General features: G+C 33.5%; 1 protein-coding gene across 1 annotated transcript; it reads left to right on the top strand.

Annotated features, from left to right (window-relative positions):
• Positions 1-3,045: 3,045 nt before the first annotated feature.
• LOC145580661 (protein HAIKU1-like) lies at positions 3,046-5,406 on the top strand. The gene has a single exon (XM_081637790.1). The coding sequence runs from the start codon at positions 3,701-3,703 to the stop codon at positions 4,823-4,825; it is 1,125 nt and encodes a 374-aa protein (XP_081493916.1). The 5' UTR covers positions 3,046-3,700; the 3' UTR covers positions 4,826-5,406.
• Positions 5,407-27,107: the final 21,701 nt, after the last annotated feature.

Below are 27,107 nucleotides of genomic sequence, written 5' to 3'. Positions count from 1 at the left end.
GCAACAAACACCAAGCAAGGCTAGGGCCGGGAAAAGCTCCCTATTAGAAAGGGAAAAACAAAGGTTGTAGGTAGCCTTTATAAGTAGTAGTAGTGTGTGTATGAACAAGTTGATTAATTATGTGGTCTGTATTTTTTGGGGTGGATGGTAAAAGCAACTGGTGTTTTCTTTTTTAAAAAAAAACTATGGTCAGCTTTTGGGAATGATATTTTGTTGTAAATGTTGACATGGGTAGATTAACATGATTAATGAAAGTGCCAATTATGGATTTTATGTCCAAATTCTTTGTGTTATATTGGAGTAACAATGTAAAGCATTAGACTTTGCACAAAAAGTAGATAAAAGTGTCATTTCTTCATTAAAGGATCCAAAAGGTACATTTGTGTTCATTCAAGACATCACACTGGATTCTAGGCAACATATTGCTTCATTCTTAGCTAATTCAACAAAAGTAAATCACCAAGAAGGTTTCACCAACCTCTAAACTAACCTAAACTATCTGAATTACCTAAACATAATAACAATAACCACCACAAACACTAGCAGACAGCAAAATACAGGGAGCATGACTCCATGCTTTTTCATTACTATCACTTGATCTTTCAGTGCTTCATTCTCAAGTTCAAGGCAACCTTTTTTAGCTTTCAGAAGCATCCTTAACTCAATCTTTTGCATGTTCACATCAACCATCAGTGAATTAGTCGCATCCTTTTGCCATTTAGTCATTTCAATGTCCACCCATTTGAAATAGTCACAACCCTTGCTATTAGTGTCTTGCTCGTAAAATTGGCAAGCTTGAAATCTTCTCCCAGGATTCTGCTTAGTCCATGAAGTGAGATTGGGAAACCGGATATCCACACTTGCAGATGTGAAATTGTGTCTACACAAAATCAAACCTTTACTTAGCTATAACTACTTGTAAGTTAGAGAACTGGGTCATAATTCACAAATTGCTGTTCATTAATTCACTAATTGAACACCCTTATCCTTAATTTGAATCACAAAACCCTAATTTGAAATACAGTGATTTCATCCCCAAATTAAAAATCAAAAACCCTTAGCTAACTTCAATTGAAATCCCCTAAATTAAGATGAACAACATATCTTTGTTCGTGGAATCGTTGTCATGTTGCAACAACAGTAATAGTTGTTCCTTAATTTTGCTTTTGAAGAAGTGAATTGCAATTTATTCGATTAATTTCATAGAAAAATGAATAGAGGAGTGAAGTATCAAGTGAGAAAGAAAGAAAGAGAGTAATTTTTTTTATATTTTTTATCTTTCCATCTTTCCATTAACTATTCATATAGTAATATAATCAAGTGTTAAGTGAAAAATAAATTCTATTTTTAGTTTTTAGGTAGTAGAGGGAAAGTTGTTTAAAAACATTGATACATAGTATTATTATATAAATTAAAAATTTTACTTTTTCCATTTCTTTTTAGTTGACACGTTTCTTTAGTCACGGTTGCTAATGCACAAATTCAACCGTTTATATCTTTAATTACCTATAAGCAAAAATTATATAGAAAAAAGTTGATATTTGAAAATGTGTTATGTGACATATCTATAAACAACAAAATACTGTTAAAGATAAGTATGTGAATAGTACTAAACTCAAAACACGCTAACTAAAAGAAATAGGTAGCATGGGATAGGGTAACCGGATAAGAAGTGATAAAAGTGGAATTTTGGTAAAATAAAAAAATAAAAAAATTAATAAATTTATTTATTTATTTATTTCTAAAAAAAAAAAAAAGGAAAACATATCTACGGAGTGTATAAAGTGAAGATAAAAAATAAAAACATTTAGGAAGGTTTTTGAGCAAAATCCAAATAACACTTCACTAGTCAAATGTGACATTTGACTGATTCATTATTCAACCGTTTTACTCTCCTTTCTTTTACATATGCAAATTGGATAATTTGGATTACATCAAGTTTCAAAGAATAATCTTTGCTTGTTGAACTTTGACTCCTTCCTCCAAAGCTCTTCCTCGTTGTTATATGAGCACATGTGTTCAAATTTTAATTTATTATTGATTTTTAATTTTAAAAGTAATATTATAAAAATTAGAAAGTGCATCTGTAATTTCTTATTGTCAATTTTTAGATTAAGGATGAACGTTACCCCGTAACACAAATGGCGATATTCAAAATTTCAAATTATAACTTACTTAAAAAAAAAATTGATACTTCGTATAAAACATGTGATCAAGTCCTATTCTTATTTTTTTTGAAAGCTGATCAAGTCCTAATTTAGTTGTGTGCGTTAAAAAAAAAAGTCCTAATGATCACATGAGATTCATTTCCTTGGTTTATATGATACTCTGTAACTATAAGGATTAATTCTCAAATTCCCATAAAAAAATATATGTTACTTCCTCCATTATTTATGGAAATCAAATTTTATTGGAAAGACAATTCTTATATTTTGGTCAACCAAACAACTTTACCGTTCACAACTTCACATGATACTCCTGTACTTCCTTTATGAATAACATTTTACAACCTTTATTTTTTATTATACCATATAAATGACTCGTATATAACTATATACTCCCTCCGTCCCTAAATAATAGGAATGTAATTTAGGGACGGAGGGAGTATTAATTAGGGTAATGCTAATGCAACCCTTAAGGTTAATAAACATTTAATATATATATATTTTTTTGAATAGCCATTTAATATATTTTCTAATTTGGTATTAATTTAGATTTGTACGATAAAATTACGCACAAATCATTATAATTAATGCTATATTTTCATTTTTTTTTAAATTTTTACTCCGTAGCTTTTTATATGTAGCCCTGCAGACGACGTACAATATCTTTCTATGGAGTATTAACAAAACAATCGTTTAAATTATTTTATAATCCATATATTTTGTTAATCCGTATTTCATCATTATTCCTAGTGGGACCAAATGACCCCGCAACCTTCGGTTTTTGAAAGTTTGCCCACATTCCCATCTCGACTACTCAAATAATTCCCCTGGATTTTTATAATTTCCTACAAATAATTTATTCCCAGAAAATCACTTTCATTTCGTTATTGACCCACTTCCATGCTTCTCTCTCCTCCTACTAGATACGTTACCCTCAATTCAACTTTCCTGTTTTTTGCAAAATACAAAAGAAATTCTTTTCTAGGGTTTTCCAATTTTTGCTATTCAATTTCGATCTTCCCTGAAATTCCCAATTTTCGTGTTTGACGAAGATTTTGGAAGGAGAAAAAAAAAAGTGTATTTCTTCTGGGGTTTTTCTACAAAGAGGAAAACATTTCTAGTCGCCTTATACTTCAATTTCAAGCCACAGCTATTTGTAGTAATCTCCAATTTAATAGTCTAAAAGCTGGAATTTTGTGGGGTTGATGCTTCTGGGTTTGATTGGCTTTGCATTTTGGTGGGGTAAAGTTAATTGCTTGTTTACTCTTTGTTTTAACAGTGACCCATTTTCAGGGTTTTGTTTCAGAAGAGATCTGGTGCTGTAAATTCATGTGATTGCAGGAAAAGGGTATGATTTCTGGCTTTCTGTAATTCATTTTTTAGCCTGTTTTTATTGGTTATATGCTTGGAGTTTTTGTGGGATTAGGACTCAATTTTGTGGGGATTGTGGAACAGTTGACTATGTGTGAAAAGTAGTGAAAGAATTAGTTTGAGGTTCATATTGTTGTGGCTGAATTTGGTTAAAGAGTTTGTGGATGGATAATTCGAATATGTCGAAAAATCGACCAAATGATTACTTGGGTGTGAACAAGATTGGGAAGAACATTAGGAAGAGTCCATTGCACCAGCCTAATTTTGTTAATAGTGGTACTACTAATAATAATGGTAACAACAACAACAACACAGCAAGGCAGCAACCACAACCCCAGGTGTATAACATTAGCAAGAGTGATTTCAGGAGTATAGTTCAGCAGTTGACAGGGTCGCCTTCACGGCAAGATCCTTTGCCAAGGCCGCCTAATAACCCCCCTAAGCACCCGAGTATGAGGCTTCAGCGCATTAGACCTCCACCATTGAATCCTATTAATCGCCCTCCAATGCCGCCAGTGGTGGCAGCTCCGGCTCCTATGCAAATGCAACCTCCGCCTCAAGGTCATCATATGGCACCACCTCAAGTCCCATTCAATAATCGACCACCACCTCAATTTGGTCAGCGCTCCCCTAGAGGGATGCAGCCATTTGCTCCTGGTGATGCAGCTTGGGGAAATCCAGCACTCTCTCCTATATCAGCCTATATGCAGCAGCTACAAAGTTGTATCGGTGATGGTGGCTCTAGACCGAATCAATTCCAACAGCAACCGCAGATGCCAGGACAATATCAAACTCAACCTCAGATGCAGCCACAAGCTCCAAGGCATATCCAAAGTCAACCTCAGGCGTATCCACAACAAGGTCCTGGGCATTTTCAAGGTCAAGCACAACACCCTATGCATCAACAAGTTCCTGGGCATGTTCAGGCACAGCAACCACCATCTCCCGGTTTGCTTCCTAACCCGAACATGCCACCAGGTCCACCATTGCCTTCACCGGGATCAAATGGTCCTGCCCTTTTGCCATCACCAACTTCCCAGTTCTTGTTGCCTTCACCAAATGGCTTCTTTAACATGTCTCCAACACCGAGGTCTCCATATCCTCTCCTTTCACCTGGTAGTCAGTTTCCACCGCCATTGAGTCCAAACTTTGCATTTTCACCATTTGGTCAATCTGGGATTTTGGGTCCAGGCCCTCAGCCACCCCTTTCTCCAGGATATGCATTTCCTTTATCACCTTCTGGCCTTTTCCCCATGTCAAGCCCAAGATGGAGGGATCCTAGCTTCTAGAAATCGTGAATGACTTGTTAGATGGCTGCGGCATGATTGTTTAGATGGCAGGCACATATCCTTCATTGTAGGATTCATTTGTATGTTGTGCATTGAAATGATCTGTACAATCTGATCTTAGTTGTTCAGTGGAAATTATAGCTTTTCCGTTGCCCTTTGTCCATACTGATTATTGTGAACATGAGAGAAGTGAATATCAGCTGTTAGTTATTGGTTCTCTGGCAAAGAAGCCCTCTTCTTGTTGCTCTGGTATGATCACACAAATCTCAAGAGGAAGAGGCAAGATAACCACCCAAACAAGCTGGCATATAACGTCTCAACAGTATACTATGTAAGCAAACTAGTCAACAACTTAGCATACCTTCATTGTTTTTTTATTTTTATTTTTTTGGTTTATTTTATTAGGTAACTTGTTTTTCGTATTAATATCATGTAGAACAATAAGCAATTTCAGCTCTTTACCAGTTGCTTAGGCAGAATGGTGTCTATTGCTTCTGTAAAGCTAATTCAGTGCTTATAGAATCTAATATACATGTTTTTTAGGGGTTCCATTTGTGATGTTTTGTTTGAAATTTGCAATATGCAATCTGATTACTTTGTTTTCCCTTGTTGGGTAGGTAGATCATCTATGATACTTGTATGTTCCTTTTGCATTTGCATTTCCTTTACATATTACATCTCAGAATTGAGAGCCATGAGCATGCTGCTCAATATATTCCTTTGTTTTCCCTTGTTGGGTAGGTAGATCATCTCTGATACTTGTATGTTCCTTTTGCATTTGCATTTCCTTCTCAGAATTGAGAGCTGTGAGCATGCTGGTCATTATATTTGCTGTGTTTAAAGCTCCATAGATTAGAAATGTTTCCATATTGTCTCTGGGTTTGCCGGTATTGTTTTCAAGAGCTTGTTATGGCATCGTGACGTTGGTGTACTAATTAGCCTTCCTGCAATAATTAATATTTTCGGATAAGGAGCTAATTGGCCTTCATTGAACATTTGCTTGGTGCGGAGTTTGTCTATTCTTAAGTGTAAAGATCAATGTAATTCTTTTTGCAGAGCTTTGGAGTCCTCTTAAAAAAACTACAGGCATAAAAAGGTCAGTGGCTTTGTAGAGAAGTATGCTACAAAAATTAGCTGATAGAATTGATAATTGGGGTGTTGTGAGTGATGTTGGGTATATGGTGGTATATGGTATGTTAATACATCATTGCCTAGGTATCAATGGACTTAAATATTTTTGTTAATGCATTTAATGACAATCTTGTGTTGTTGGAGATCTGTGGTAACTTTACTTTCGTCAATGGTGGTTATGCAAGGCGTGATAATTATTGGTTTTGTGAAGTAGATAATTAGTAATTTGAGGCTACAGAGATCAAAAGAAGCTTAAGGATGACTGTTATTCTGAGATATTCTACTTATCATCATCATATATACTTTTTTTTTTTTTGAAAAAATCATCATATATACTTAAGTCAGTGTTAAGTAGTTGTCAACTAGAATTGATGGGAAAGCTGTAACCCTGTAGGATAAGGATAAGAATAGAATGCAATTATTCTGTTAACTATATGTTGGTTTATGTCTATAACAATATAAAGCAAAGGAATTTTAGGTGATTTATACATAGTGAAGCAGTTTTCAGACTATATCACTAAGGATTCTTGGGACTGAAGTCATGTTTTAATAACCTAATTTCATTGGGGGAAAAAAATACAACAATGGAACCTGTAATGCTGCAAGTGGGGAAAATAACGTATTATGTGTGTGGAGATGACACATCAGAGAGTCTCTTTGGAAGATATTATAATGAACTTAACATCAATGACTTAACTTTGCAGTGAACACGAGATGATATTTTAATAGAACAGGGAATAGAGCAAGATATTACATTGAATTTATTGTCTGTGATTTGATTTTGAGAGCTGAAGGATATATTTTTTGGAACCCACTACTGACCTAATCTGAATGACTTGGTGCCTATGATATTGAACTAATGGTTTAAAAAGTTCAGGAAAAGAAGAATTGGGTGATGTGAATTTGAGAATTAAAGCATCAGAGAGCATGCAGAGTGAATTGAAACTGTAACTTTAATTAGCATAATGCCATTTTTTGTTTTGGTTTAATTCTTTGAACTTCGACGTTAATGCTAAGAATTGGTTCTAAAGTAATTAAGATTAGTTACATATTTGACTTTAGTACTTTAATATATTTCTGGAGCTCTCCTTAATTACGACCCTTAATTTAGCCCTTGAATTATTACATTGGTACACCTTGTCAGTGGATACTTCCTGTCATGTTTCAGTTTGAGTTTCTAATTGTCAATATCTTATAATCTATGCATTTGAAGCACTGGTCATGCAAAAGGTATTATTATGAAAAGTCAACAAGGACAAATTTTAGGAAATGTATGGAGTATGATGCTTGTCGTTAGATATTATTATTTTGTTCTCGCAAGTTAGGCATCTTACCTTGTATTCCCATTAAATTGTTGTACCCAGGATTTTCCAATTATTTGCTTAAAGTAGGTTTGATTGAGAAAGATTTATAGCTAATTATTTAGTTCTTGTTCAACCTTAGCACCCATGTTGACTAAGCTCCCAAGTTGACCATCCAAGTGATGTTTTTAGTCTACATTATTTTAGCATTTCTTAATTATGGTTATTCTGTCTTAATTTTGTAGTGTGTATCTTGAATTCGTGAGATTATATTGTCTCACGTGTTAACATGTGCTAACGTTTTTGGTAGGGAAGCAGATCTCGTGTTAACGTTATATTGTCTCACGTGTTAACATGTGCTAACGTTTTTGGTAGTGGTAGTTATTGAATGAACTGCACTTTCAATGACAGATCTCGTGTGTAAGGGAAGCAGGGAAAATCTGTATGCAAGCTAGGTTGAAGTATGTACTTTGTTGCTTTCCCAGTACTGACTTTTTCTTCTATGCTCCTGGAGTTTTTGTATTATGATCTTCTTCGAAGTATAGTGATACTGGCAACTGGAAACTTGGCAAGGGTTGCCCAAGTGCACTAGCTGTATAACCGTTTAGACATAAGCATGCGCCTTCTTGCAGAGCTTTGCCCTGTTTGATGGCATCCTAACATCAAACTTTCTTTCAAATATCATCGATTATTATTAGTTAATTGGTTGATGATACCGATTGTACCCTTCTTGATACCAATCTTTTGAAATTTTGATTTCGACCTCTGTTTCATATTACTCACCCTTCAGCTCCGGAGATGATGTGCTCTACTGCTCTGATGCCATGGTTGCATTTTTTAGCTGCATCAGCCATTTGGTTCCATGTCTTATTTTGACTGCCTTTCTGGGATTGCTATCCGTTCTCGCAGATTTTACTTCTTTGCCCATCTGTATTCAAGCACTAGCACCACTCGCCTTCCTTCTAATTCCCCCCATTTCAATCGTCCAAACTGTTGCCTTTCCTTTCACTTTTGGTTACACTATCAGATGATTGAAACCGTTGCATTCCGTGTTTGACCTGTATTGAATGTCATATGCATCTCGATCTCATATTACGCTAACGGCTTCTTTGGTAGACATCATCGTTTTAGTGAGTTATTGCAATTAATGAAACTCTATTAATCCACATAAAAAATATAAAAAAAAAACATTTTCAATAATTCAATCATCTAAGACATATAATAAATTGTTATACTTTTAAGCCATTAATTTTTCAAAATATATTACAGTGATTGATTTCGTCCACTCTTTTGGATTAATTTATTATTCTTTACACTTAGAAGTATTATCCAAATAGGTCAGCAAGGATTTGGACGGCTTTATACAGCTATATCTTTCCACTTTTGCTTGACTACTAAGCTTGTACTTGGAATATTCTTTGTTAACATTTAGGCATGTTTTTTCTTCATGACACATCATTAAAACACTACATCAGCCTAACCTATCTTATAGTTATAGATGGGCACCAATAATTTACATTAACTACCAACAATTTCAAACACACAAGCAACAAGACTCACTGTCAAATGCCCACATGATTTAATTCATTCACATACTAAAGGATTTTTAATTGTGCCTTATTCACTTGATTTTAACTTATTTAAATGTTTTTGAATTTAATTAAATTTACTAGATTTTATTTTAATACCTTTATTTGAACTTATTTCATGAATTTAGTCTTAGTGCACTATGTATTTGTCAAATTTTCCTTTTGTGAACTTAACAAATTCATTAAAAAATGTCTATGTATGAGGTTATGTTGGCAACAGAACAAAATATGTTACGGTTGCTTGGATATATGTGGTGCTCCACTCTATATGCTAAACTATTTCCTGTCAAAGTCCCCCACGAACACGATCAAGCTTTGAATTTGATTTCTATCACTTATCTTGGGAGTTTATTTCTTTTGGCTCCATTATAGCATATCATAGTAAAGGAATATATATTTCGTATCATATTCTAGTTAGTAGTAACAAACCACCAGGACAAGGCCGTTCAAGCATGGATCAAGCGTCTTTCACATTGAATTTGATGCGACCCTAAGCACAAGTAGATGTCGTACATTATAATCAGTTTTACTAAACACGTTATTTTCATGTTAGTATCTCCACTTACGACCATTAACTATGTCATCGCAAAAGAAGCAATTACACCAAAAATGCTCCGAATGTGCTTAAGATTCTTTGTATAGAACTAACGTAGTAACCCACCATGTCTTTTCTTTCCCATTTAGGAAAGGCAATTGACACATTTGTAACCAATCACTATTTTTTTTATTTTTCTACTTAGGAAAAAAAAAAATAAAACATTTATTGACAAAATGTCAAAATTTGTTGTCAAATGGGTATTCAAGTATTTGTTGTGAATACAAGTTAAAACCAAAATAAACCTCTACTTTTAAGAGGTCGAACTGTCAAAGGAGTTTTTATAAGAGGAAAAAACAAATGTATGCATGTTTACGGTCCTTTATTCAAGTTGTATATTATCCCTATAATTCCTATTATATTCCTCTGGCATATAACAACCAAATTCAACATAATAATTATATCGGCAACAACACCAACAATAATGGTAGAAAATATTAGTGGTGTTCTCAAGTTGCGTGCTTATCGTCTTCAATTGGTTTCTTTGAAAAGCAACCCTAATAAATTTCCCTCCCTCTATCAACATTTTACCATTTTTACATGCTCCAAATCTATCTCACTCCCATCACTAGTCAATTTAAAAGGTACGTCACACGAGATAATACCATATTTTGGTAAAGATTGTAAGGCCCCGTTATTTTCATCTTAAGCAAATACATGAAATACTCTTTCTGACTTGTAATCTAGTTTTTGGTGTGTATTGTGTACTTTCAACAACACTAGTGTCACAACTAAGGCCTGTGACTGAAATGAGCTGAACTGAACTTATTAGATCTGACCTGAACTGAACTTAAGTTAACTGATATTTTATGAGAGAAAAAAAATTAAGAACTGAACATATTAGAGCTTAGCTTAACTGAACTAAAAATAATCCGATAAAAATAGAGCCTAAATTTATATGTCAAAAGGTAGTACTTTTTATAGTTTTGTGAAATGGTGCACCCAAATATAAAAAGGCAGTCTTTGTAGCTTCTATAATTAATTCAAGTTGTAGTACTAGTACTAACTATTAACGTCCCTCTCAAATTAAGAGTCTCACGTTTGTATCTCTCTCAAAATTAATGCAAGTTGGCAAGTTGCTACCAATCCAAAACATGTTTCGATCAAAATTCATAAGTTAATACCATACTATAAAGAAAGGTAGGTGGTGTTATATTGGCCTTGTCTGCCAAATATTAGAGTCTTTCACGTGGGATCTTAGGCTATCAATCAAATTCTCCACTCCAAAAAAAAAAAAAAAAAAAAAAAAAAAGTGTGATCATCATTATTTCAACTTCAAATCTAGCTAATTTGGCAAAGAAAGGAGAGGGCCAACTCAAATGGATTAAAACCCTAAAGTTCTTGGTAGGTTAGTATATGCATATAATCACACATTTTCATGACTATAAAGTAAAAAAGTCATTGGAGTGTTTTATAACCTATTAGAAACAGCTAGTCGCATGTTTCTAGTGATCTGAACTAGAAAAATCATAGTGACCTGAACTAGAAAATTCATATTTTTTCTTATTGAATATACAAGTAATATCCAATTCATTTAAGTTAAGACCGATAAACATTCACGTGAATATTCAAAATACAATACAGAGTATATATGTAGTTAGAGCTGTCAGTTCGGGTAAACGACTCGAGTTTGGGTCGGGTAAGAGTAGGTCAGGTCAATTCAGATTGATTCCATAACCAATGCGGGTCGGGTTTGGGTTGGGTCATGCTTAAGTCAGGTCATACTTTTTATCGGGTTTGAATCGGGTTAATAACAAGTCGGGTTACATTTGGTTCGGGTGAACAATATGTCGGGTTTAATTCGGGTTTTCACGAGTTAGGGTAATTCTTGGGTTAGGGTAATTCTTGGGTTTGAGTCGGGTTCGATTCAAGTCAATAATTTGCGGGTTAAAATCAGGTTGGGTCATTTTTCGGGTTTGAGTCAAGTTCAGTTCAAGTCAGTAATTTGCGGATTATAATCAGGTCGGGTCATTTTCAAGTTGGGTCATTCTCGGGTTCGGTTCAAGTCAATAATTTGCGGGTTATAATTAGGTTGGGTCATTTCCAAGTCGGGTCATTCTCAGATTCAAATCGGGTTATGTTCAAGTCAATAATTTACATGTTACAATCAGGTCGGGTCATTTCCAAGTCAGGTCATATTCGGGTTCAACTAACTATAAATAGATAATTATCATTTATATCAAGCTAATTATTTCCTTTGACTATAAATAATATATATGGCAATATACAAGGGAACTATATATAGTCTATCATTTAGGAAGATAATTATCTCTTTTGACCATACAACAAATATATATATACTATATTTAACTCTTAAATTTGAGGATGATGCTCATTTCTTTTGCTGGCGTGGACCGACTTCGTCTCCCAAGACAAAATGCTTTGATAAACAATAATAAGGTGGTCTAAATTGCATTCAAGGTGATTTGAAATCGGGTCAAGAACAATTTGGTTTGAATTTAGGTCGGGTCGATAACAAGTCATGTTAATTTCGAGTCGGGTTAGTAGCAAATCGGGCTGAATTTTTGGGTTGGGTAAGTACTCGGTATGGTAAAAATCGGGTTGAATTTGGGTCAGGTCAATAACAATTCGGATTTATTTCGAATCGAATTTGTAACAGGTTAGGTTAAATTCGGGTCGGGTAATTAGGAACTAGTCGGGTTGACTTCAGGTCAGGTTCGTAACAAGTCGGGTTAATTTCGGGTTTTGACAGGTTAAAACGGGTTTGCATCAATTTTGGTTCAAGTCAGGTTCGGTGCAAGTTAATTAAATTGGCCGTTGAAAACCGGTAAATTGGTGCAAGTTGTAAACCGGTAAATTGGTCGTTTAAAAGCAAATTGAATGGTTCGACACACCCAACTGGAATAACAGAGGGTATTAGGGACCATGGTAAAGATTTCGACCATTTTTATTTCCGGACGAATAAAAAAATTCTAAAATTGAAGGCTAATATCCATGCTTTTTGAGAAATTTTTGAAGGTTTCGAGGCCCGATGTCGAAAAGTCTTGAAATTCTATGGGATACATCTCGGGGTCATATAATGACGTTTGGAACCATATATGATCATTATTTGTTGTCATAAATTTTTGTGGTAGGCTTAAATTAATGAAATCGATGCAAGTTGTAAAACGGTAATTTGGTCGTTTAAAGGCAAATTGGATGGTTCCACCCACCCAATTAGACTCACAGAGGATATTAGGGACCATGGTAAACATTTCGGCAATTTTAATTTGCGGGCGAAAAAAATCAAAAAATTTCAAAATTAAAGGCTAATATCCACGCTTTTTGAGAAATTTAGGAGGTTTCGGGCCCGGTGTAGAAAAGTATTAATATTTTAGGGAATAAATCTCGGGGTCATATAATGCCGTTTGGAACCATATATTATCATTATATGTTGTCATAAATGTTCGTAGTAGGCTTAAGTTAATCAAATCCGTACAATTTGTAGATCGATAATTAAATAGGCCGTTTAAAGGCAAATTGGATTGTTCCACCAACCCAATTGGACTCCCGGAGTATATTAGAGACCATGAAATTTTTTTTTTGGCAATTTTTATTTCCGGGCGGAAAAAAAGTCAAAAAATTCCAAAATTGAAGGCTAATATCCAGAAAAAAAATCCACGTTTTTTGAGAAATTTTGGACGTTTCAGGGCCCAATGTCGAAAAGTCTTGAAATTTTAGGGGATACGTCTCGGGGTCATATAATACTGTTTGGAACCATATATGATCATTATTTGTTGTCATAAATGTTTGTGGTAGGTTTGAGTTAATGAAATCGGTGCTAGTTGTAAACCGGTAAATTGGTCGTTTAAAGGCAAATTGGATGGTTCCACACCTAATGGGACTCCCGGACGGTATTAGGGATTATGGTAAACATTTCGGCAATTTTTATTTTCGGGCGAAAAATAAAGTCGAAAAATCTAAAGTTGAAGGCTAATATCCACGCTTTTTGAGAAATTTTGAAGGTTTCGGGGCCCGGTGACGAAAAGTCTGGAAATTCTATAGGATACATCTCGGGGTCATATAATGTCGTTTGGAACCATATATGATCATTATTTGTTGTCATAAATGTTCGTGGTAGGCTTAAATTAATGAAATCGGTGCAAGTTGTAAACCGGTAATTTGGTCGTTTAAAGGCAAATTTGATGGTTCAACCCACCCAATTGGACTCCCGGACGGTATTAGGGACCATGGTAAACATTTCGGAAATTTTTATTTTCGGGTGAAAAAAAATCAAAAAATTTTAAAATTGAAGGCTAATCCACGCTTTTTGCGAAATTTTGAAGGTTTCGGGGCCCGGCGTCGAAAAGTCTGGAAATTCTATAGGATACATCTCGGGGTCATATAATGTCGTTTGGAACCATATATGATCATTATTTGTTGTCATAAATGTTCGTGGTAGGCTTAAATTAATGAAATCGGTGCAAGTTGTAAACCGGTAATTTGGTCGTTTAAAGGCAAATTTGATGGTTCAACCCACCCAATTAGACTCCCGGACGGTATTAGGGACCATGGTAAATATTTCGGAAATTTTTATTTTTGGGTGAAAAAAAATCAAAAAATTTTAAAATTGAAGGCTAATATCCACGCTTTTTGCGAAATTTTGAAGGTTTCGGGGCCCGGTGTCGAAAAGTCTGGAAATTCTATAGGATACATCTCGGGGTCATATAATGTCGTTTGGAACCATATATGATCATTATTTGTTGTCATAAATGTTCGTGGTAGGCTTAAATTAATGAAATCGGTGCAAGTTGTAAACCGGTAATTTGGTCGTTTAAAGGCAAATTTGATGGTTCAACCCACCCAATTGGACTCCCGGACGGTATTAGGGACCATGGTAAACATTTCGGCAATTTTTATTTCCGAACGATAAAAAATCAAAAAAATTTAAAATTGAAGGCTAATATCCACGCTTTTTGAGAAATTTTGGAGGTTTCGGGCCCGGTGTAGAAAAGTATAAATATTTTAGGGGATACATCTCGGGGTCATATAATTCCGTTTGGAACCATATATGATCATTATATGTTTTCATAAATGTTCGTAGTAGGCTTGAGTTAGAGAAATCCGTGTAATTTGTAAACCGGTAATTAAATTGGTCGTTTAAAGGCAAATTGGATTGTTCCACCAACCCAATTGGACTCACGGAGGGTATTAGTGATCATGAAAAATATTTCGGCAATTTTTATTTCCGGGCGAAAATAAAGTAAAAAAATTCCAAAATTGAAGGCTTATATCCACGTTTTTTGTGATATTTTGGAGGTTTCGGGGCCCGGTGTCGAAAATTCTTGAAATTTTGGGAGATACATCTCGGGGTCCTATAATGCTGTTTGGAACCTTATATCATCATTATTTGTTGTTATAAATGTTCGTCGTAGGCTTGAGTTAATGAAATCGGTGCAAGTTGTAAACTAGTAAATTGGTTAGTTTAAAGGCAAATTGGATGGTTCCACTCACCCATTGGGACTCCCGGACGGTATTAGTGACCATGGTAAACATTTCGACAATTTTTATTTCCGGGCGAAAAAAAGTCAAAATATTCCAAAATTGAAGTCTAATATCCAACCTTTTTGAGAAATTTAAAAGGTTTCAGACCCGGTGTAGAAAAGTATTAATATTTTAGGGGATACATCATCTCGGGGTCATATAATGTAGTTTTGAACCATATATGATCGTTATATGTTGTCATAAATGTCCGTGGTAGGCTTGAGTTAATAAAATTCGTGCAATTTGTAAACCGGCAATTCAATTGGTCGTTAAAAGGCAAATTGGATGGTTCCACCCACCCAATTAGAGTCTCGGAGGATATTAGGGACCATGAAAAACATTTCGGCAATTTTTATTTCCAGCCGGAAAAAAAGTCAAAAAAATTTTAAAATTGAAGGCTAAAATCCACGTTTTTTTAGGTAATTTTGGAGGTTTCGAGGCCTGGTGTCGAAAAGTTTTGAAATTTCAGGGGATACATTTCGAGGTCATAATGCTGTTTGAAACCATATATGATCATTATTTGTTGTCATAAATGTTCATGGTAGACTTGAGTTAATGAAATCGGTCCAAGTTGTAAACCGTTAAATTGGTCGTTTAAAGGCAAATTGAATGGTTCCACCCTCCTAATGGGACTCCCGGACGGTATTAAGGACTATGGTGAACATTTTGGCAATTTTTATTTCTGGGCGAAAAAAGTCAAAAAATTCCAAATTGAAGGCTAATATCCACGCTTTTTGAGAAATTTTGGAGGGTTTGAGGCCCGGTGCCGAAAATTCTATGGGATACATATCGGGGTCATATAATGCCGTTTGGAACCATATATGATCATTATTTGTTGTCAGTAATGTTTGTTGTAGGCTTGAGTTAATGAAATTGATGCAAGTTGTAAACCGGTAAATTGGCCGTTTAAAGCCAAATTGGATGGTTCCACCCATCCAATTGGACTCTCGGCGGGTATTAGGGACCATTGCAAACATTTCGTCAATTTTATTTTCGGGCGAAAAAAATTAAAAAAAAAATCCAAAATTGAAGGCTAATAATATCCATACTTTTTGAGAAATTTCAAAGGCTTCGGGGCTGGTGTCGAAATAAAATGAGATTTTAGGGGTTATATCTCAGGGTCATATTATGCCATTTGGAACCACAAATGATCATTATATGTTTTCATAAATGTTCGTGGTCTGGTAGGCTTGAGTTAATGAAATCGGTGCAAGTTATAAACCGGTAAATTGGCCGTTTAAAGGCAATTTGGTTGGTTCCACCCACCCAATTGGACTCCCGGGGGGGTATTATGGACCATGGTAAAGATTTCGGCAATTTTTATTTTTGGGCGAATAAGAGTAAAAAAATTCCAAAATTGAAGGTTAATATCCACACTTTTTGAGAAATTTTTGAAGTTTCGGGGTCCGATGTCGAAAAGCCTTTAGATTTTAGGGGATATATCTCGGGGTCATATAATTCCGTTTTGAACCATATATGATCATTATATGTTGTCATAAATGTTTGTGGTATTTTTGAGTTAATGAAATTGATGCAAGCTGTAAACTGGTAAATTGGCCGTTTAAAGGCAAATTGGATGGTTTCACCCACCCAATTGGACTCCCGGATGGTATTAAATAACATGGTAAACATTTCGGCAATTTTTATTTTCGGGCGAAAAAAGGTCAAAAAGTTCAAAAATTGAAGGCTATATCCACGCTTTTTGAGTATTTTTGAAGTCTTCGGGGCCTGGTGTCGAGAAGTCTTGAAATTCTAGGGAATACATCTCGGGGTAATATAATGTCGTTTGGAACTATATGTGATCATTATTTATTGTCATAAATGTTTGTGGTAGGCTTGAATTAATGAAATCGGTGTAAGTTGTAAATCGGTAAATTGGTCATTTAAAGGCAAATTGGATGGTTCCACCCACCCCAATTGGACTCCCGGAAGGTATTTGGGACCATGGTAAACCTTTCATCAATTTTTATATCCGGGGGAAAAAGTCAAATAATTTCAAAATTGAAGGCTAATATCCATAGTTTTATAGAAATTTCGAATGTTTCGGGGGCCCGGTGTCGAAAAGCATTGAGATTTTAGGAGGTACATTTCGGGGTCATATAATGCCGTTTGGATCCATATATGATCATTATATGTTGTAATAAATGTTCGTGGTAAGCTTGTGTTAATGAAATCGGTGCAAGTTGTAAAATGGTAAATTGGTCATTTAAAGACAAATTGGATGGTTCCACCCAGACAATTGGACTCCCGGAGAGTATTAGGGACCATGGTAAACATTTCGGCAATTTTTTTTTCCAAGTGAAAAAAAAATAAAAAAAAATTCCAAAATTGAAGGTTAATATCCACGTTTTTTGAGAAATTTTGAAGGTTTCGACCAATGTATTACTTTAAATTTAATTAATAGAAGTAAACTAATTTGCAATCAGTAAACATAATTGTTCAATAATACGAGTAATAAGGTGAGGAATAGTTTCAATTAATGAGTAAAAAGACGGGGCTTTTGACAAGTTGGATAATGAATTATAAGGATCTAATGCTTTGGCCCACAAAAATGTAAGTGACTCATGGTCTCATGGATATAAGAGCATGGGCATTGGTGAGTCACAAGCCTACTCACAACACTATCTCTCTTCTTCTAAGCTACCTTACCATTGCATACGGTGACTCGTTATTACATACTCACAAAGAGGGGGAGCAACGTCTGCTGATGCTCTGATGAGTAACTGACATATGCATGGGCTTTGCTGACTCTTTTATAAAGGAATATCATATTTATTTGTTGGTCCAATTACCACATGACAACTCATCCAAATTGCTGAACATTTGCATGAGATGTTGTTTTAGTCCAACAGCTCTCCAACGGCTCTATTATTTGGAGCACTTTCGTGTTGATATTATTAGTCTAACGGTAATTTTTCACTTCATTTAAACATATTTCCAAAACATAATTTCACCAACGGTATAATTATAATTTTATCTATAAATAGAGCCTAATATTGATATAGTTTTTCACCCTTAAAATTTCACTCTTCTTTTTTTCATTATAAAAATATTTTGTGATTATGGATCTTAATAATCCTAATTACGGAAGTGGTTCCTCTCAAAATAATCCAAATAACCAATCTTCCAATTCTCCAAATTTTCAAAGTAATTTTCATTTTGATCCAAATAACCCTAATAATCCAAATGCTCAAAGGATGTTATTTTATAACATTCCTAACCAACCAACGCATCCAAACCAACAATTTGTACAACAATTCCCAAATCAATTTCCAAACCAAAATTACACCCAACAATTCTCAAACCAATTTTTAAACCAAAATTTGCAACAAATTCCCCAAAATTATCCTTCTGGTTTTATGTTCCCAATGTCGCAACATTATGGTGTGAACCAAATAATTCAAAACAGTCCAGCAACTCCCGAGGGAGAAAGAAGCAGTAACTTAACCCCACCCGATGATCCAAGGGTTCCACAACAAGCCAATGATGATGCTGATGGTGTTGGTGATGATGATGTTGTTCAAGGTCCCCACGGGAGCAACACTAATGTTAGGGCAGGAAAATGGGGTGCAAAAGAAGATGATGCCCTCGTTTCGGCTTGGGTAGAATGTGCAGTTGAAGATCCAGAGACGGCAACTGATCAAAGTTTGGCCGTAATGTGGAGGAACATAAAATCCCTTTACGATCAAGCCAGAGAAGAAAATCCATCCACCATGCGCCCTAGAACTTTAAGATCTATTAAAAGTCGGTGGGCAAGAATAAATAAAGATGTGAGTATATGGGTTGGTTGCTATAGTGAAGCGAAAAAAAGGTATAGGAGTGGTACCAACACTCATGATGAAATGACCGAAGCTCATGAAATATATAGAGGTACGTGTAATGGTTCACGCTTTGGTTTAATTGGTTGTTGGGAGATGTTGAGAGAGTTAGACAAATGGAAGCCAATGGACCTGGATTTACCTTCTAGTGATGGTGGCAATTCGAAAAGATCAGAACCAGATACTCCAACTGATGAAGGTCCAAAAACTCACTCGTCGCCGTCGTCCTGACGGGGTGAAAGCATCTAAAAGAAAAGGTAAATCTGTTGTCAATTCTGGAATTCAAATTGGGGGTAGTTCTGAAATTAAAAATTTAGAGTCGTTTACTCAAGCCCGATCAGAGATGAATGTAATGAAAGGTCAACACAAAGATGTTGATGAAAGGCGAATTGATGTAGCAGAACGTATGCTAGAGTATCAGAAGGAGCGAGATGCCATCAAAGCTCGGAAGAAACAAGAAGAAAAAAGGTTCAAGCTATTTAGTGTCCTTCTTGCAAAACCAATTCTATCTGAAGAAGAAAAAGAAATATATCTAAAATTAAAGCAAGAATTTGCACATCTTCTAGGCTAATTTAAATATCAATAATAATATAAAATTAGCTCAATAATGAGAAATGTTGTAAAATATGACCGACATGCAATGCTACATTGAAATGTCACATGTTGACAAGAAATCTGTAAGCAATAATATCAGAGAATCTCATCTTTTACTGTTTTGTGTACCCATACATTGAATTGTCATACAAAAGAAATCTACAAACCTTATCAGAAATGTAACCTTTTTAAGTTGTTTATCCATTCAATGAATTACCAATGTAAAAAATCTGTAAACCTTATCGAAAATCATATCTCATATACTTGTGTGCCCATATATCATAATAATTACCAGCCATTTTTTTGAATAATTTTAGAAGTTATAAATAAGGGGGCTACACTTCATATTTCAATACATAAATATAAGTATTATTTCTACAAAAAAAAAATAACTCTCTCTTCCTCTCTACCAAAAAATATTACAAAATGAACTCTGATTCAAATTCTTCTAGTTCATCTAGTTCTGGGTTATTTGATTACATGGTGAACGACTATGTAGAGTGGCATGAATCAATTACCCAAAGGCGAAAAGAAGATGAATTGATCGAGGAAGCGATCAATACAGCTGTTGTTCCCTTTGTAACATCAACTTATCAGACCCCTTTCACTCTTGAACCTATGTACCAAAGGTGGTATGTACCAAGAGATCGAGAATATGCTGATATTCAGTTATATAACGATTACTTTAGTCCCCAACCATTGTACCCTGCTAATATGTTTCGTCGACGGTTTCGCATGCGTAAGAATGTGTTCACACGCATTGTTAATCAACTAAGCGAAAGTGATGTTTACTTTCAACAAAGGCCGGATGCCACCGAAAGACTAGGTGCATCCCCCCTCCAAAAATGCACTGCAGCAATTCGAATGTTAGCATACGGTACATCTGCCGATGCAGTTGACGAGTATCTTAAAATCGCGTCAAGTACTGCAAGAGAAGGTCTGGCTCACTTTGTTGAAGGGGTCGTAGCTCAATTTGGACCAGAGTACTTGAGGAGGGCAAATACTATGGATAATGAACGGCTCCTCCGTGAAAGTTATGCTCGTGGATTTCCTGGTATGATGGGCAGCATTGATTGCATGCATTGGGAGTGGAAAAATTGTCCGCGTGCATGGAAAGGAATGTATCAAGGTAGAAGTAAAACAACAACGGTGATCTTGGAGGCTGTTGCTTCGCAAGACTTGTGGATATGGCACGCTTTTTTTTGGAACCCCGGGGTCTTGTAATGATATAAATGTCCTCCAACGGTCGCCGGTGTTCTCTGATATATGTGAGGGAAAAGCTCCAGAGGTTACCTTCAATGTCAACGGAAATACATACAATATGGGTTATTATCTTACAGACGGTATCTATCCGAAATGGGCAACATTTATCCCAGCAATCAAACATCCACAAACTGGTAAGCACAAATTATTTACCAAGAAGCAAGAGAGTTGTCGAAAGGACGTTGAACGTGCCTTTGGAGTGTTACAAGCTCGATTTGCAATAATACGTCAACCAAGTCTAGCATGGTCGACCGAAATTTTATGGAAAATTGTAATGGCTTGTATTATCATGCATAATATGATTGTTGAAGATGAGCGAGATGGATATTTGCATTATGATGCAACTGAATTTATCAATGATCAACCGCAAAATGTAGCTGAATCATCAACTAGTAACAACAACCAACCATTTACTGTGAGAAGTGGACGATTGGATAGGCTCAATCTAAATGGTTATATGGAAAATAGAAATAATGTTCGTGATAGGGAGACCCATATTGCACTAAAGAATGACTTGGTTGAACATATATGGGGACGTTTCGGCAACGAATGAAGAGATGACAAAAGTCGCTGTTAATGAATATTGTATTTTAAATTTTAATGGATGTCTTTGCTAAATAAACTATGTTATTAATATATTGTATTATTTTTGTACTTTTCATTTCAAATATTAGAAAAAAAAATTTATTAATATTGTACTATTTATAATGCTCTAATTAAAAAGAAAAAAATTTAAAAATGTCTAACTTTTTTTAATTAATTATGTAAGTTCAAAAATTACAAATAAATAATAGAGATTAATACATGTTTTAAAAAATATAAAATAAAACAAGAGTGAGAAAGAGAAAATGATGGGATAGTTAGGAGAGAGAATGGTGAGTAACCTCACCATTGTAGATAAATAAATAAGGTGACTCACACTAGTAGCTTAAGATAGTAGAAGGTGAGGTGGAAGATGATTTGGAAAAAAGATAAATAAAAAAAATAGTTGAAAGTGAGGTGGAGAATGGTGAGTAACCTCACCAATGCCCATGCTCTAACTATATCCTTGCCCCCACCTTCTCACTTGTCCAGATGCCAAAAGTATTCATTACTCATTTTAATTTTTAATTTCCTTTCTTTTATATTTTCATCTATATATTTTTATCTTTTTATTTATGAATAAAAGATAATTATAGATCATACATTTTGGGTTTTGACTTTTTAGAAGTGGGAGAGCATATTTTAAGAACTCTTTTACAAATTGCTGACTTTTTTCCTCAAAAAAAAATAAAATAAAAAAATTGCTGACTTTTCGAAGCTTAGAGTTTCATATTATAGTTTGACTTGAATTTTGTAGAATTAGATTAAGAGAAAATACAAGTTTATCTGTATCAAACTTGTATAATGAAAAAAAAAAGGGTGATATGTGTTACAGTATCCAAGACATTGAATTTCATAAAATAGAAATAAAAAAATCCATCAATCAATAACTATATACTAAAAGACACACCAGCAATGACACGTGTCAATTTCAGGTGTGTCCTTACCTTTTTTTTTTTTTTTTTTTTTAAAAAAAAAACACCTTTTATAAAACTTTTATATTTTAAGAAATAATTGTATACAATAATAATTTTCATAATCAACCATATAAAATGAGTAAAGATCTTTTACATTCTATACATAGAAATGCAACTAAATACTTAAAATAACGCATGTAATTACTTAAAATAACGCAATATTTGAGAATTTTTTTTTTTTAAGAATATATAATCTTCATATACTTGACAAGAATAATTACTAAATTAGGAAAAAAAAGGCATATATATATATTAGCGAATGATTTTAAAAATAGTCGCTAATCACCGACCATTACAAATGATAATTGGTCGCTATGACTAATCGTTTTTAAAAATCAATCATTCGACATAATTTTAAAATACTCATTTAACTAAAGTACTAAAAAACTTTTTCACGTGATGTTCAACATTTAAATTTTTGTACAGACATAAAATAAGAAGAAAATAACTGTATTTTGGTAAAAACTTGCTTACAATAGCTTTATTAATTTTTAGTTAAATATAATGCTAATTTAATAATGAAAATTCAAATATACATTAATTTAATAATAAAAATTCAATATATTGTGCATGGCACGGGAGCTAACCTAGTTAATCCATAATTAGTAAAGCCATTGTTACAATAATTCCAAAATGGAGTAATTTTAAAATGTATGACAACATCACAAGTTGGAAAATGTAATTAATAAATGTTTTAAGGAAAATGATTAGGGCTTCATATAAGAAGTTAAAATGGAAAAAAATGGCAATAAATAAATATTTATTACACCGATTTACTCGTGTATTGTTGATAAATTCCTAACTTAATATTCATACTTAAAAAAAAAAAAAGAATTAGGACTGCATATAGCATTACCCATATTTTAATCAACAATACTATTTTTAGCAATTGTATTTTGTCTCCGAAACGATTGTTATTTTCTGTTAAATTATAGTCAATAAATGTTTCTTCTAATAATTGTCCGTCTTATCCTCATTCATACCTTAAGAAAGATGATGCAAAAATCGATTTGCACCCAAAAAAAAAAAAAAACAAAAACATAAAGAAAAGTAAGCATAGAATTTCAACTTTTAAAAATTGGTGCTTAGTGCAAACACCATATTTAATTTGTTTTTTTTTTTTTTGTCATTTTTTTTTTTGTTTGAATATCTATTTATTTATATATATTGACAATGAATGCACCATATTAAAAGAAAAGAGGGGTCATTTCAATTGTCTCAATCTAGAGAGTATAAAATGAGAGATTTCTTCTAAGACTAAAATTTAATTAATTTATTTAATTTATTTATTTATTTTTTGGAGGAGTCTATTTTATTTAGACTCCTTATAAAGGTCAGTTAAACTTTTTAATATGAATTTTGCCTTTTTTTTTTTAGATTTTATTGAAAATATTCTGTTTTTGACTACCTATGGAAAATCCATTATGCCGTACTAAATTACCTTTTCAACGGATATGTCTTAATCTTTCTAATTCTTATTGCATGTACATGTACAAGTACAAGTACAAGTACAAGTACGTAGCACAACGAACTTATAGTTATTTTCATTTATTTTGGCGAGTAATACTTAATTTGTCTTCCAATGCAGAGATGATTAATAATAATACTTGCTTTAAATTGCTTTATTGTTGGATGATAAGTTCATTATCAATAATTAATCTATACTCAATCCTCATATATATTTTAGAATTGATTGAAATGTGTTCATTAGTAATTTTAGTATAAATGTATTACAATCATGTAATAATTTGCTTGAAACTTTTATAACATAAATTTATTTGAAATTAAACTAAAAAGGAATGACATGTACTCTACCTTTGAAGTTTGAATTATGGGTTAGCTATACACTCTCTTATAGGTTAAATTTTAAACCCTAATTGGGGTTTGTATATGACTAATATTGAATTTAAACAATAATGTAAGCTAACAAATAATGACATACTCGTATACTTGAACATTATAAATATTCTTTCAAAAATTCATACCTAGAATTTTACTCATCAATTTTAATAAATACTCTGTACATAAACATATAGAGCAAATCTTCGCTAATCACGATATGCTTGAATTGTTTTTATGCACCTTTCTCTCAAGGGGAAATCTCATTCGTATGATGAGCACATAACAACAAAGATATAAATACATTCTTGTATTACATTTTTATTAGTGACTTGAAATCTTGACCTTCGAGGAGAAAGAGGAGACATATTATAGTACTAGATTATATTCTTAATTCTTATTATTCTATGTACTAGTAACTAGTAAGTAGTAAGTTATATGGTCCGAGACAAAATATGCAAATTGCATATGCCTTAGGCCCTTAGCTTATTAGTAAAGAATCCCACTTTTTTTAAAAAATAAAAAATAAAAAGCTCCTCACCAATAAAAATTAGTCCTATTTATTATTGTAAGTAAATGATCGTACTACTCTAAGCACCGAAATAAAAAGAAATAAAAGGTACAAGTTGTTGTACTCTGAAAATCATCAACCGATTTCATCATCAAATCAAATATTAAAATATTGCAATTTGCATATTTTGTCTCGGACCATATAACTTTCATGTCATATAGGTTTGCTTTGATATTACTATTTCTAGTTAGTGGTGGGCTGGTGTCTAATTTAGGTGGCTTTATTTTATTTTCAAATTCATTTTGATATTTGTTTGTAAAGACTAAAGAGAACAAACTTATTAATATTCCATCAATATTTCTTATCTAAAATGTTTTCATATACTACGTATATTTTTCTCAACATATATGTAAATGTCTAAGACAATACAACTATACAAGTACATCTTACTAGCAAATTGTTACTCTCTCCCGAGGGGGGGGGGGGGGGGGGGGACGTTCCTTTCTATCTTATTCATGCATTTTATAAGCATAATTGTATTGTGCTCTCTAGATGTGTAGATTAATCTCCTCTAACTTTAAGACTCTAAATTTAAATTATTCTATTCTAACTCGGAAAAAAAAAAAAAAAAGAATACTATAGAGTAGTATATACTAATACATTTTTCCCATTAAACAAATTTTAAGTAAGTAGGAAAAAAGTACTTCCTGTATAATTGTGATGTTGAGACAAAAAGAATATACAGCCAATTTTATATCTCAATTCAACATATCTTTAATTTCTATGTATGTATATGTCACTTTCTCGTCATAAATACTACGGAGTATTAAACTTAATTAAACTTCTCCAATCCACTTTTTTCAAGATAGGCATTATACGTGATTAAGATAATATGATAATCATATTATATATGAAGTAACATTTATAATATATTAACCATAACTTTTACATAAATGCGACAAAAGTCAATTATATTTATGTATATAACCAAAAAGAATATATATATTCTTCCTCCTTAATAATGGAGCAACCTAAGCTAATTAAAAATGGGACAGCTGGACAAGGATACGTGGCTTCATAACATACATATACATATATAATAATCCTAATTAAAGTACTCTATTATATAGTATAAGATGATCTTAAACAATACTTTATTCCTCATTTAGCAATATAATCTAATAGTGCACGCATAGTTTATTGTTTAGATTCGTATCTTAACCTAAATATATATTGGTCATATACCATTAAAAAAATTCAATTAAAAGAAAAAACCTTAACTTATTTCCTTTGTTTATTTTTTTTTAGTATGCCCACTCAGTTCACCTAAGCTCCGACTACATCCGGATCCGACTCGGGTAGCACACCTGACTTATGGTGGGTGAGTCTCCCAACCAGGGGCGGAGCCAAGGGGGGGCTGGCGGGGGCCTTAATTGGCCTCCCCATTGTCTCAAGATATTAATTAAATTTGCCCTTCATTGTCATTAATTTTGGTGTAGAGGAGTTGGTTTTTTTCATGTGATAGTGTGCAAGCTGTCAAGGGATCAAATCTTATAGCTAACAAATTTTTTTATTTTTTTTTTCAAGTAACACTTATAAATTCCGGCTCTGCCACTGCTCCCAACAAGATTTTCTGCATACGGTGAGACTCGAATCCATGACCTCCCTTAAGCGACATCAAGTCGCTTGCCTTTTGAGCTAACTCTGGTTGGTTATTTTCTTTGTTTATTTTTCCTCTACTTCATAAATAAGACGTGTTGCACTATACTATATATGTTGATATTTACACTATTCGCAGGATCTTATTAATTTATCTATTGTGTTTTATATTATACGCATGAAAAATTAAAGTCACGATTATGTGACTGATGTGATCAGAGTTATGTGTCAAGAAGCTTAAATATGTAAATAATGCAAGGATTATAGCCTTAGCTATAGGCATATAGCATTATAACTTATTATTTGAGAGCAACACATTACTCTAGCTTGAATATGCAATATGCCTAGCTAGCTAATAAAGAGATAGTATTATTGAATTAAGCTCTACCATCTCCACAAAACACTAGCAGCCAAAAGTATGATTATGAGCTCATTGCTTAATAAGCAACACAAAAACATAACATAATAATATATGGTCTTACATACAATTATGTTAATGGGACCCAATACAGTTAATCAATTACATTGACTGTACTATATTTATACATAGAGGAGTGGGAGATCATAATCATGTTATTGAGCATAATCATGATTATTATTTATTTATGTCATATAATATATTTTCATGTATGATGTATCAACCAACGGCGTCCATCAAATTTGTGATTGATTACTAACCTAATTATAGGAAAGTGGGTCCATCAATTTGCAAATGAACTGACCAATCAAATTGCTAGGATTTGGAAGAACTTGAAGGACAGTTCTAATAAGTTCTCCAAAAAGAGCTTTACTTTCACTTTTGCCTTTTTTTTTTTTTTGTTAAGTAGGTTTGATGAGCCGCAATAACATTTCCATCTTGAAGGAAATTTGACTATCTTCATTAGGGCTCAAATGATTTATTGGTTAGGTATTTCTTTTGATAAATAGAGTAAGATTTTA

This window comes from Chenopodium album, chromosome 2 (assembly GCF_948465745.1).
Source record: "Chenopodium album chromosome 2, dcCheAlbu1.1, whole genome shotgun sequence".
In the NCBI taxonomy this organism is placed as follows: domain Eukaryota; kingdom Viridiplantae; phylum Streptophyta; class Magnoliopsida; order Caryophyllales; family Amaranthaceae; genus Chenopodium; species Chenopodium album.
The sequence above is the reverse complement of the archived record's forward strand: the minus strand, read 5'-3'. Positions and strand labels throughout refer to the sequence as shown.